Source organism: Rhea pennata, chromosome 19 (genome assembly GCF_028389875.1).
Source record: "Rhea pennata isolate bPtePen1 chromosome 19, bPtePen1.pri, whole genome shotgun sequence".
NCBI lineage: Eukaryota > Metazoa > Chordata > Aves > Rheiformes > Rheidae > Rhea > Rhea pennata.
Window position 1 is genome coordinate 1,174,351 of NC_084681.1, and position 13,406 is coordinate 1,187,756.

The 13,406-nt window shown below is 44.2% G+C and overlaps 1 protein-coding gene across 6 annotated transcripts in view; it reads left to right on the forward strand.

The window, feature by feature from the left end:
• RPTOR (regulatory associated protein of MTOR complex 1) overlaps positions 1 to 13,406 on the forward strand; it is a 153,389-nt gene that overhangs the window by 102,889 nt on the left and 37,094 nt on the right. For 4 of the 6 annotated variants that reach the window (XM_062591395.1, XM_062591394.1, XM_062591396.1 and 1 more), the window contains 4 exons: positions 5,321 to 5,439; positions 5,802 to 5,870; positions 10,232 to 10,335; positions 11,559 to 11,742. In XM_062591395.1, coding sequence (XP_062447379.1) covers positions 5,321 to 5,439; positions 5,802 to 5,870; positions 10,232 to 10,335; positions 11,559 to 11,742 — 476 coding nt within the window. The remainder of the gene's footprint in view (positions 1 to 5,320; positions 5,440 to 5,801; positions 5,871 to 10,231; positions 10,336 to 11,558; positions 11,743 to 13,406) is intronic. The other 2 variants (XM_062591397.1, XM_062591398.1) reach the window with 1 other exon arrangement.

Genomic DNA, 13,406 nt, shown 5'->3' on the forward strand with positions numbered 1-13,406 from the left:
GCCACCCTTTCATAGCTCCGTGGTTGCCATGCAGATACCTGTGTTAACCCCGTAATGTGGATTTTCTGTGCGCAGGAGACAGCAGCAACTTAGCCTGCAGGCTTCCAAAAGTGTCCTCTTCCTTTCAGGTGAAGGCCTTTTTTAAAGTTTTAGTCTGCAATAAAATACTGGTAGGAAGAGTGGGTGTAGCTCATGGAGGGGTCTACCTGGGTGGTACACTTGTCTTGATGGAAGAAACATTTTGCTTTACTCTCTGTCTCTTGGAAAACGTAATAGTGACTTGGCTCTGCAGTAATGGCCGTGCCAAATATTTGAGGCAGAGAAAGTAGCAAAAGGGATGCTTTGAGAAGACTGATAGAGTCAAAGCAAAGCAAAATCTAGTCTGTAAAAATAAAAGTAGAAATTGTCAACCACAGTTTAATGCTGTGTTCCCCTCTGTATTCCCTAAGTTGTTTCACTGATATTCAGAACTTTTCTTCCCACTTGCAATTTTAGGAGTGTTGTGCTAGAGGGAGTGTTCCGGGTCAGTCTGTCCACTCTCTGACCTTGTGTCATCGCGTGATACAGCCCCTTTCACAAGCTTGCAGAAAATCTTTCCTCTCTCTCTTCTCTTTTTTTACAAAGAGCTTCCTGGCTAACTAAAGGCAAAATGCCCTCAGGTAGTGCCCCCCCAAGATGCAACAAGTAGTCTAGGTGTGCTGTTTTGTGGCAGACTGCTCCTCAGTCAGACAGTCCTGAGCTACCAGAAAAGAGTTTTATTTCTGGCCTGTATATTTCCAAGCTGGCAGCAGGCAGTCTTGGTTAGTCAACAAAGACATCAGTTTGGATGGAAGGATAAGCCTCTGTTCTTTTTCCATACTACTAGTCATTAATCTTAGTGTTCCAAATATTTTTTTAATTTTGTTTTGTTTTGGTTTAAGATAGGAAAAGAAAAAGAATTAAGATGGAGGGTGTATACGTTGAGACTGATTATTCATCCCCGAACTGCATGATTAAAATCCTTGTCCTACGGAGAGGCTAGAAAGATTAAATTAAGGAATGATCATAGAAGGACGGAAAAAAAGAAACTTGGAGCATTGAAACGCTGGAGGCCAGTTCTCTTTTCCAGCAGGAGAGACTGAGGGCTGAAAATCCTTTGCCCCATCACTGGGTCAGTTCTGGAAAGCGATGTTGAAATACCGTTTACAGCAGGAGGTTACTGTAGTCGGAGGAAGGCAAGAGAATGACATGGGCAGTGAACCACGAGAATGAAGAGAGCGAGAGCAGGGCAGGTGGAGCCTCCTTCTTTATTATCAGACAATATATTTAAATGTAATGTCATAATGATTAGTAATGAGTCAGTTAGCAACATTTACACATAGTAACTTCATAGTAGCAAGACAGAAGTATCTGAATGCTTCGCAGAGGTGGAGGGCTGCCACAGACGTTTCCCGTCAGGTCTGTAGCATTTACCCCGTGTTATGGAAGGCGGCTGGAGGAGCCTGGTGCAGTGGCCGGGGACGATGCTGCGTGGTTAAGCAGGCCGGGAAGCGGGTGGTGCCGGGTGCCCACGAGCGAGGACGAGAGATGTGGCGCTGTCCGGCGGGGCGGCTGCCTGGGTGTGTTGGTGGTGGCAGCCCTGGCCCGGCTGGCCTGGGAGCATCCCTTTTCCTAAGGAGCTTCTGCTGGTGCTCGCATTTTGCCATTTGAATTGCTGGTGAGTGCAGCCTTTAAAGTGGTTTTGCCTGCTCTGCGGGCTGCCTTGCTCATGCCAGCCAGGGACTCTGCAAACATTCGCGTTGCGTGCTCAGGCTGAGCCTTGCTCAGGGCCGCGGCTCTGCCAGAGGCGCTGAGCGTGCCCCGCGAGCAGCTCAGGGACCCCAGCATCCCCGTGTCCCCTCGAGAGCGAGGCCGTGGCAGGGCCCGTGCCGGCTGGGGTGCGGGGGACTCCCTGCCTGCGGCCACGGGAGATCTCTGCAAGAAGAATTGATGCGCTGGTCCCTCTCTAAGGAGCAGGCTGCTGCTCACATTTATTGAAGCAGAGTTAAGAGAGGCATCAGAATTTCAGATGTTTTCTTCATCCAAGCCTGGGTCTCCCAGGACCTGCTATTGCACTCGCAGGAAAAGAGGAGGCTTGTGGGATGTGAATGCACAAAGCAGGCGACATTAGCACCGATGGGAATCGGATGGCTGAGTCCTCGGGTACCGCTCAGTCTGACATATTTCAGCTATATGTTTTCATTGAGTGTCAGTCCAAAGCTTGCTTTTCCCTGCAGGCAGAATATACAAAAACAAATAAGAGTTGTCTCTGCTCCAAAATGTGCAGCTCGGGTTTAGCTATTGGTCAGTTTTTGCTGCTGTGCTGGGGTGGGGGGGGGGGGAGTGAACTGCATCTTCTTCCAGAGATCAGGGCTTAAAATCACTGCAGTGATTTTTAAAGGAGGTTAGAAAGAAACTATGTCAGAGCCTGACAAAACAAAAAGAGTAAATAAAAACATTAGCACTCATTTTTTCCATCCGGCATGGCTCTACTCTTCGCATACTCAGTGACCAAGCTGAAAGACCTAAACCATTGCATTGTATGTTGCTGCTATTAGAGTGAACTAAGAGTTGCATATATGTAAACAAAATCAAAGTCATTGGCACAGAAAGGCAATTTATTTTTTACATTAGTAGCTGAAAGGAATCATTTTCTGAATCTTTACTGCAAGGTCCATTTAACTGGCTTTGAATCAGTCTCACTAATTACAGCGCTGTCTGCTTAAATTAATTCCCCGTCCCTCTTGCTTGGCTTGTTGTTTGCATCTCATGGATTTTTTTTTCTTATTCAGTCCATGATATGAAATCAAGCCGCTGCTCCACCTTCCTCTGTCGCGCTGACTCGAGTGCTCGGATCTGTACAAGAGCTGTGTTGCTTGGTGAGGTCAGTGCCGTGGCCAGCGCCGGCACGGGGCTGCGCGGTGCAGGACGGGAAGAGCCCTCGAGCTCCAGCTCCGAGGCTGAGGAGCCCTTGTAGAAATTCCCTCTGTTCTTTTCAAAGACTGCTGAGTGAATGAGAAATTGCACGGGTGCAGTTCTATTTTAAATTTGTTTTACATGATGCTTAGATGTATAAAAAATGTCATTTGGGTTTTTTTTTTCTTCACAACTGTGCCATGAAGGAGCATATTATCAGAGAGGCTGGAAAATTTGATTGGTATCCTCTCTATCTTCTTTTCTCCCCCTCTCCTTTTACTGTCTTTCGTGGACTTTAAAGGAAATCAAACCATGGAGATTTCCCACTGGTCCTTATGTAACTTCCAGCACAGGTCCGAACGTGGGAGGCAGAGCGCTGAGCAGGCTTCGCGGATGCTACCTGGTGAGCTGCTGCAGGGGCTGAGGCTTTTTCTTGCCTCCCACAGCTTGTAGCACTTTGTCTCTCACTTTCTCTCCTCCCCCCTCCATTTTTTTTTTTTTCTGGAAGTAGAGGCTTCCAGGATGAACTTGGCAATTGTGAAATTAAGCCCGAAATGGTCAGAAGCCAGGAAAGGACAGAGAAGCCTTGTGCCACCATCCCTTACACTTGAGAGGCCTAACCCTCGTCCGAGCAAAGACTTCCTTCGCTGTGTGCTGCCGGTTTGGGGTTTCCAAATGTGGATAAAGGGCTTCTGAAAAAGACAGTAACTTTCCCCTCTTGTGACCAAAGCTGGATCTGCAGAAGTGAAAAATTAGACGGTTACATTAAGTCCCTTTGGCCAAACCCATTTGTGCTTTTGTCATGTGCTCCTTGATTTCAGGTGCTTTTGGCTCTGTCCTCAGCTAGTGTCAACCAAATATGACAGATCAGCACACTCTGACGCTCGTGTACCTTGACTGATGTTATTGCCTTCTAGGATTATCGATTTCATCTTTTTTCCTGGGCAGATTTAGTGTTGTTGAGTCTTTATCTGACCCAAGGTAGTGTGTCTTGCCAGTACTGGAAAGGTGAGAATGAGCTATAGGAGTCTATTGTATAGATAACATCCTGCAAGAGGGCAGCGCTGTTCAGGGGCTGCTGTCCTAAATAGTTGTCTGCGAGATCTCTGCATGAAGCTCTTTCAGTAGGAGTCTCTTGGAAAATCCCTTGGACATCAACTGAATAAGAGACCCCTTTATTGGTTGGTTGAACGAAGGGATGGGGTTAAAGCCCTGCCTTGTGCTTTGCAGGATGCTTTGTCACACTTTGGGGGAGTTTTTCTGGCAGAAGAAAAATTCCTTTGTCTAATGTAGACAAATATATGGGGAAAAAGTGCAGAGTGTATACTACTGGAGCTTATAATTGCATTCTACTTGTGTTCTTCAGCCAAAGTTCAAAACTGAACTGTCCAAGTCTATTTTCTCTTGGTTTGAGTATCAGGTTCAGGATACGCAAGGTGAGAACTTGCTTGTTGACCATGGACCCTTTATTTCAAACTTAACACTTTATATTTAGATGCCTCCAGGAACACCAAAGCAAATGCAGTAACAGCTTGATCTGTCATTTACCATTGATTGTGACTCATTTGAAATCCCTATTTTAGTTCCTTTTTTTGTTAGCACTGCTACTTTGATATTGTCCAAATGGCTCATCTCCCAAAAGATGGTATTATATCTATTAAGTGTTGTGAGGGTTAGGAGAAAGAATAACAAATTAAGGATTCACCTAAAAGCAGCAAAACAAAATGTTCACAGAATTTTTGTCAGTTGTTACAAATGCTTATTAACTTGATCTGTATTTTGAATCTCTCAGTTGCTTCTGCTGGATACAAAAGTGCAGATTCGCGTTAAGTAACAAACTGGCAGCTGAGATGATGACTCCAGGGTCAGTAAGAAAAAACGAGTGAGACTTACTGCTCCTCGAAGAGGCCGTTCCTCAAGCACTCATTCTACAAGCTAATACCCTTGTAGAATATATAAAACCCTGAACATATAAACTGAATATTAATCTTTAAAACAGCAATAAAAATAAACATACAAATCTAAGCAAATGTGTTTCCTTAATGTTTTAGCTCAGGCCCTGCAAACATTCAGTCTTCTGTGTGGCCTTCTCAAATAACTTGCTTCAAGGGCTTAGAAAATTAGCAGTTTGACTGCAACTTATTTAGCTATTCTTTGCTTTTTTTTGTTTGCTCCCACTTTCATTTTACAGACTCTTGCAGATCTCCCAAAGGAAGACAAGATGGAGACTGTTCTACAGAGGGTGGTTTTGAGCTCTTCTCCCAATATTTGCTTAGCTGCTGTTGTGATGTTAGGAGTTCTTAGGAATTCTCTCACATAAGATCAAAGAGTTGGAGTCAATGGATTGTCATGTGTTTGGGGCTTTGTTTTCTTTTTCCTATTTTAGGCGTGAGTTTCAACAGTGTTTATACCCAGATTTGGAGAGTACTCCTTCACCTAGCTGCTGACCCTTATCCTGATGTCTCCGACCTGGCTATGAAAGTCCTCAACAGCATCGCCTACAAGGTATGCCCTTCTCTGTTCATGTTTGTCTGTGAGGCTTTTGTATGTTAATTGTTTTCATACTTAGGCAAAGTGTAGGTAGGCTGAACGGAATAGATCCCTTGGAGGGCTGTGGTAAATGATCCTAGTTCCATCTGAATCTGTTGCAGAAGGAACCTTTGATTCTCCAAATGATTAAACACTCGTATGAACTCTAGATCAGGTTAAAATAAATAAATGGGGGAGGGCTTGGGATTGTTTAAGGACATAAATTAGGTACAGTCCTTAGACACCTGGTCTTGTTTAGAAGTCTACTTGTCTAGATCAGTCCCTGGGAGAAACCTTCAATATACTTCATTAAATTATCCGTTTGCAAACTGATCTAGATTATGCAAGTGGGACTGGCCTGCAGACTGAAGCCACAACGGCTCTCCAATCCAGGTGAACTAGTACATGTGAGTCAGCATGCAGACACCCCTGCCACTACTCACCTCTCCAATTCAGGCGTAAACCACCATCCTCATCACATTTCATCCTCCAAGGATGACAAGATGTCCCTGGAGGCTGCCATCACTGCTGATCCAGAATTGCCAGCTTGGGGAGCTGTAGAAGCACCCGCACCTTCCACCTGAAACAAAGCACCAGGCCACCCCAGAACATCTTCTCACCAACTGCCTTCCCCCCCTTCTCTGCCCCAGCTGATGGTATCAGAAAGCTAATCGAGCGCAGCCCTTCCCACATGCTTGGATTCCACTTTTCTAGTTGCTCTAGCATCAAGACCATGAGCCATTCCAATGCAAGATGACGTCTCTTACTGATGATTTACAATGAATAACCCTAAGTCTTTGCACTTAGGCTTCTAAGCTAAAGTTGCAGTAAGAGATGCCAGCATTGTGCACTACCATTTTAATGTGTTAGAGATTTCTTGCTTTTAAATCTGTTTTTCTCTTAAGAGAATAGTTCCTCATTTAAACTCTTTCATTTGTTTTAAGTATATATGTGAGTCAGGTGGTAAAGTCTGGAGTTTAGGGTAGTAAATAATTGTGACAGTTGTGGGCAATGAGGTCAGCTTTTCTCTAATGATAGAGGTACATAGCAAATTACTATGCCAGGCTGGAAATTCCAGGTTAAGGGGAAAAAAAAAAAAGTTAAAAAACCTCCCGCCTGTCTGCTCTAGATACATGAAGCTACTTCTGTGTTGCATTTTTGAAGGCTTTTTGCAGAATAGTGTTAATTCTACTTAACTATTTTTTAGGGCTTTCTCCCTTCCTAGTGGAAAGAGATCCATAAATATTAATAAAGAGGCAGTTGTGCCCTGCAGATGTCTTCACTAGCACTGCTGTGAAGGGAGGGGTAGGAGCTAGGGAATTTTGATCATTATGTTGTGATATCTGTTGTGAATATTATAACTGATTTGGTAAATTCTATGTTGATTTTGAAATGTTTTGACCTAAATGTTTGGCATTGAAAGGAGTGTGAAAGCTCAAGTGGATGAACATCAGGCATCTTAAGCTCCTTGACAGTTGCTCCATGTTTGGCTCTTTAAAGCATGGACTTTTCAAATGGTTTTGCAAAATAATGGATGTAGTATTCCCATTTAAAAAGATTTTTGTCTGGGGATGCTTCAGTGAACACAACTTACTTGTTGGTCTTTGCCTCACCCATAAGATCAGGAAAGCATTTAAATATGCCATTTGTGCAGCAGCTTGGGCACTTGTGCAGGTAGTGAGCCAACTCCTGGGCACTTTGTCATACCAGGGGCTTTGCCTTTGCCAGCACCACCTGGCTTAGGTACTTCTGGAAAGGTTTCTTTTTGTAGCATTGTATTAACTCTCTGAAAAGGCATCAGATCCTGGGTTACGATGTGGCCTTAATTCATTCTGTTAGGAACAGTGATCCTGCTGTGTGAGCAGCGCTGCCAGGATTTATAGCCTGGACTTCGTATCTCTGCTGGTGTGAGCTCAGATAGATTATGGGAGTTTTCTGGCACATAATGATAATTAGTAACAATTAAAAATCTACTAACTGTATACTGAAGTCTTTCCTTGGTCCTAACAGAGCTTGGGTTGGATATAAAGGGGAGGAGTTTGAAGGCTGGCTGCAGGCCCATTGGCCTCTTGCGTAGAGCTAGTGCAAGCAATGCCTTTTCCGTTTTGTTGTTTTAGTTATAATAGTGTTGAATGAAAACAAAATTGGTTTTCTTGTTGAAACAAAAATACAACTTCAGGTTAAATAAAGCACTTGGATATTCAAATTTTTAATCCTTTTGGTCTAATTAGTACAATATGGAAAATTCATGGAAGAAAAGGCTTAATTTTGGCATCTAAGACATCTGAAGCATCCTTATTTTAACATGACTGTATAAAACAGTGTGATTTGTGGGACATTACTTTTGATTGTCAGGACTGAAGGACCTGAGCAAATTCACTGTGGGCTTGTACTTCTGAATGGTACAGGTCAACTGAATCTTCATTTTTGGTGAACTAAATATTTGGCCTCAAATTGTTGCCAAGCTCTGTGCCTAAACACTTAGGACTTTTAAGCATATTCTGTACAATGTAGGTGTTAGTCATGTAGCTCAGTTCCCCCGAAGGATGTTCAGACAAATACCTTGAGTGTCGTGCGGTGTGAGACCTTCAGAAGTAAATATTGCTAAGCTTTTTAATCCTCTGCTGTAATCCACTGGATCCTTAGTGTGAATTTTGTGACCGTGTGCAAAAGTTCAGATTATTAAGAGTCTGAATTTACAGAATAACTATTACAGAATAACTATTTGCAAGGCAAGATGTGAATTAAAAGCAGGATTTTTGTTTTCCAAATGTGCCAAGCTCTATTTGGTTTTCTAATGGCACCGTGAACGTAGATCTTGTTCTACAGGAGAGCTAGAGTGGTCTTTAAATAGGGTGATGGCTTTCTGAGCAGTTGGTGAGTAGGTTGCACAGACATGCATGCTTCCTGGATTGGAAATACGCAACTTTATTTCTAAGACTGATTAGACATCGCTGTTTTTCTCATTGGATTGCTGCTGTGTTGTGATTTATATTTGTGATACAAATTGGAACAGTACAACTTTCCTTCCTAATCTGAGCATTAAAAAAATCCAAAACATGCTTTTGTCTGCATCAAAACAATAAAGGACCCGGTAAGCAATGTTGACCCTTTCAGGATTTTGAAATTACAATTAATTAAGAAAAGCTTGCTCCAGCCTAGATTACTTCATCCCAACTGTTTTTAATGGAATACTTGAGATTAGATCATCCTAGTAGTTATTCCTGTACAACATCCTTCCCTGGTAAATGGCTTTTCTGAACTTGGAATCAATTAGCAAAATTATGAATGACCATTTCCCCACCTGAAAAAGAGATGGGTCGACTGATAGAAGAGCAAATCTCCAGGAAATGGGGAACTACTACCTCAAACACCACACACTGTCGTATCCCTGAACTGCAGCCCTCGGATTGCATAGTGCTTTCAGAAGAGGAATTCCTGATTTATTTTTTCCCAAAGAAAAGGGAAGGCTGTTTGCTGTGCTCATTTCTGTGTGCTGCCCCTAGCTGACCTTATCCCTCCGCTGCAAAATGAGTTGGTCTGACCCATTTCAGGTGACAGAGCCCTGATGATCTGCAAACTGGGCCTTTGTGACTAATTAAAGCTAGCTATGAATAATAATAAATCACTAAGTTGCTAAATTACTTCTACTTTCTTTCTGTTCTCACTGGGTGATCGTCTTTCCCGTCCCCGTGTAAGATGCTCTGCTCCCTGGAAGACCTCGCTGTGTCGATGAGCAGCACTGGAGCCCTTCTCGCTCCTGGTGGGACATGGGAAGATATCGCGCAGGATTAGCCAGTGCCCCATGAGGAGGCCGTCTCGGGCCGCGAGCCTGGTCTCGTGGGACTTGCCCCAGCAGCAGTAGCACTCGTGCACTTGGGGTTCAAGACAGAGTGAAAGTCAACTTGCCTGAGGGGCAGCAGGGACTGCCGTACTCGTCCTCTAGGCTTTTAAGCCAGTCTGGGGCTTCCTTTAAAAGTTGCATGTAGAATCCATGTATTTCACAGGAGGCTGAGCGATGTGCAAGAGGAGGAAAGGGATCCATAAAGTGAAGTTTCCTCTCTCTGTAAGCAGCAGAGTGAGCGGCGGCTCAGCCCAGGGCAGCGCGAGCCAATGCGAGGCTATGTCCGCACCTCTCCGCAGCGATCCCCTGGCTCGCGCTTGAGGCCTTCTCCAGGAGAGGGGGCAGCACGTTCTCGTGCCGTCTCGGAAACGGCCTCTGCAAGCTCGCAGCTGGGCGCTTGCGCCTTTTTGCGGCAGGGCCCGGCCACTCGAGCCCGTGCTCCCGCACCGACGTCCCCCGAGGAGCTCCGTAGGAGCCCGAGTCTCGTTAGGGGAGGCGGAAGGCAACCGGGCGGTCTCGTGTAGCTGCCAGACTTGCAGGGAGAGCCCTGGTTAACCAGAGCATCTGGCCCAGGGAGCCTGCAGCATGCTGGCGGCCACCTCTGGAGGTCTTGTATGGGTCTGAGGTTGTAATTGGTTTGGGAAAAAGGTTTATGCCATAGTCAGAGCCGTAACAGGCATCATGTAACAGGATGCTTTCTGGTAAGTGTTTGTTGACTAAAACTGGTAAAGTAATCTTGTGGGAGGGGGAAACTGCACAGGGGCTTTTCATATGCATTTTTAAACACCCCTACACGTGCACTTTAATAGAGAGCTTAACTTCATTTAACCCCAGGCGTGTGATTTTATTAGCTAATAAATAACTGCGGTCGGTATTTTGCACTCATGGTTGTTCAGTACTTTGGCCTTTCTTTCCTCCCTCCAGGCAACAGTAAACGCCCGTCCCCAGCGCATCCTCGACACCTCCTCGCTGACTCAGTCGGCCCCTGCCAGCCCTACCAACAAGGGCATGCACATCCACCAAGTAGGGTAAGCTTTAACACTGCTCGTTGGCTGTTACACCGTAGGGGATCGAGGTGCTCCCTACCTGTCACGGCTCAGGCACTGGAGAGGAGGAGTCAGCAAAGGTCTCGAAGCTGCTTGTTTTAGCACTGATAAGTGTTTAGAAAGTGAAGCTCTGAGGACAGCTGGGAGTTTGTTCCCGTTGCTCCTTTTCAGGGCAAACGGGAACAAGCCTCATTAATTGTCCACAGATAAACCAAAAGAAAAAGCTAAATGCTGCTCTGCTGCGCTCTGGCCTGAGCTGTGTGGTGTCCACCTCTCCCAGTGAAATCTTATCTTCATTTCCTCCACTTTCAGCTGATAAAAGCCAGCGTTACTTGGCGATCAACAAGTGCTGCCTAAGTTTCAGTGGAATTGGAATAATGGTGTGGGCAAAGCTAGGATTTGAAAATCTGGTTATTCCCCAAAACACGCTCTGCAAGAGCGAACACCAAGCTTTAGATCTTGCAGCCTTATACTAATTTTGTACCAGTAAACATTATAGCTAAAAAGGAGAGCCCATAACTACATAGTGATTTCTTTTTCTTATGTCCTGTGATGGTATTTTATTGCTATGCAATAAGGTAAATCTCTATTTTCATGTAGATTAAAATGCTTCTGTGTGGGCTGACAGGGCTTCCAATCTCCCCACTGAAACAGAATTGCTAGTCAGTGTGCTTTAGGTCAGAGATCAGGACTTGGGGTGTGACTGGTGCATATATAGTTTCCCTGAATTTTGGGTTTTTTTTGTGCTGAATCTGGAGCTAGCTTAGCCAAGAGTCACTCTTGTTTTGGGGGTGATTTGTTTGTTTGTTTGTTTGTTTGTTTTTGTTGGTTGTTTTTTTTTTGGGGGGGTTGTAGATGAAATATGCCAGTAAAATAAAAACCATATAAAAAAGAAATTAAACAAAAGTGATGTAATTCACGTGCAATAACAAAGGTAGTGGAACAGATCATGGCAGTATAGTTAGTGTTATCATCTGCTGTTCACGTTTGATAGGTCGGCATTGCCTTTACCTACGAGAGGGGGCACTGAACTGTCTTCTGTTTATAGCAAACTAGGTTAATTCTCAAAGGTGGAAAATGTGGCAGGACTGCACTTCACTGAGAAAGGCCAGGTTTCAGGGGATACACGTCAGACTGGTTAAAAAGTGAGACTAAGTCCCATGTCCAGTGTCATCTTCATCCTTTTACTCTTGTTTGATCTTTAGAGGGTCACCTCCCACCACCAGTACGAGCAGCTCCAGCCTGACAAATGACGTGACAAAACAGCCAGTCAGTCGGGACATCACGTCTGTAAGACCTGCCAACGTAGGCAACATGGGGGTTCAGTATACTCCCCACTCCCACCAGTTCCCCAGAACAAGAAAAATGTTTGACAAAGGGCCAGAACAGGTAAATAAACTGTCCCTTTCAGCTCTGACTGCCTCCCCGTTCCGCTGGGCTTTGTTAGACTTTTTGTTCTTTCTGTTTTATTTCCATGTATCCTTTGTTTGCTTTTAGCTGCTACTAACTCCAGTTTAGCTTCCTCTAACCAGCAAAATAAAAATTGATTATTTTTCTTCAGGATGAGTTTAATTTTACGACTTTTGATAGGACATTATTCACTTCTGCTGTTGAAGTTTTTAATCAGAGTTGATCATTTTTTCTTCTATAAGCATTTGTCTGTCTGAGTGGTAATGCACAGTCAGATATGTGACCCTCAAGATGCTTTTTTCTCAACCTCAGCAAAGCAAGGACAGAGGAGAGTAAAAGGGAGATTCCTCTTCCTTTAACGTACAGTTTGAGATTCCTCTCCAGAGACTGATAGATGCTCTGGCCATGGAATATTCACTGCATTCACTGCAGTTGTGAGCTATTCCATGCTTAGCAGCCCCTCTTCGCTGTGCACAAGGGAGGATGTAAGCCCAGGCTATTGCTGAGAAGGTCAAGGCTCATTACAAGTCACCCTACTGGAAAAGAGCAGATCAGTTGAGAGCTGTTGCGGCCTCTGGGAGGAATTTCAGTAACTCCGCTTTTCAGCACCCAGATCAACAAGGGATTGCATCTATTTTAGCATTTTAAGGCCAGCCATCAGATACTGGGCATTTTTGCATTTACAGAAGCATGGACTGATGCAATGCCTCGTAGAGCAGACCTGTAATTTGCACAAATGATTCTGAGTGTCACCTTCAGGTGACTTGGAGTATTGTTAACCCCAAGCATTGAGGATAAAGGCTCTGCTTATCAGTGGTCAGTGTTCTTGAGGATTTAGTTATCTGACAATGGCTTTGTCTACCTCTTCAGAGCATTTTTAAGATCCTTCTGGTGCTGGCTCTGTGGATGAGAGGAAACTGAAAAAGCAGATGTTCTCTGCTCTTTATATTAAAGCATTAACATGATGGAGGGAGAGCACTGGCCCTGCTTTTCTCCCTCCTGTGCTCTATAAAAGGGAAAGACTCTCCCATCTCAAAAGATGTGTACATCACAGTCCACAGTACAAGCAGGCAGTATGTCTTTTAGGTACTCCAGCTACTGAGAAGTAACTGTTCTTTAAACAAATTGCTATTTCTATTTTTCCTTAATGAACAGCTTCATGAAAGTTTCCAGGGGTTGAGAGTCAGTGTTTCTTTCTGTGTGATTACAAGAAAAAAACTTTTGAAGCCTTAGTAGGAACACCTTCAATTTTCTTGGGGGTTGCAGCAATCTCCTGGCTCATATTTCTGAAAAACTGGACAAAAACTAGATGAATGGAGTGGTCTTTCCATTTTATTTTTGGATGTCTTATGCTTTGTAACAAATATTAAATGCATATGCACCCTTGACCCGAAGCCTTGTCCTGCCATCCTTTGTCCCAAACCATCTTCACTGCTCCACTGTTTCTCAGGCAGATTCTAGGGAGATCATGAAAAAGCTCATCCTGGGATTTCATGTTTTTGATAAACTAATGCTTCAGCCTTTATTCATATGGTAGTCTGATAATGTTAGGCGATGTGCAGAAGGGATAGTCTGTGCTATTTCCAGTGAGACCAAAAAAGATAATGAAACGGGCATGGTCTTAAACATGAAAAATTTCATAG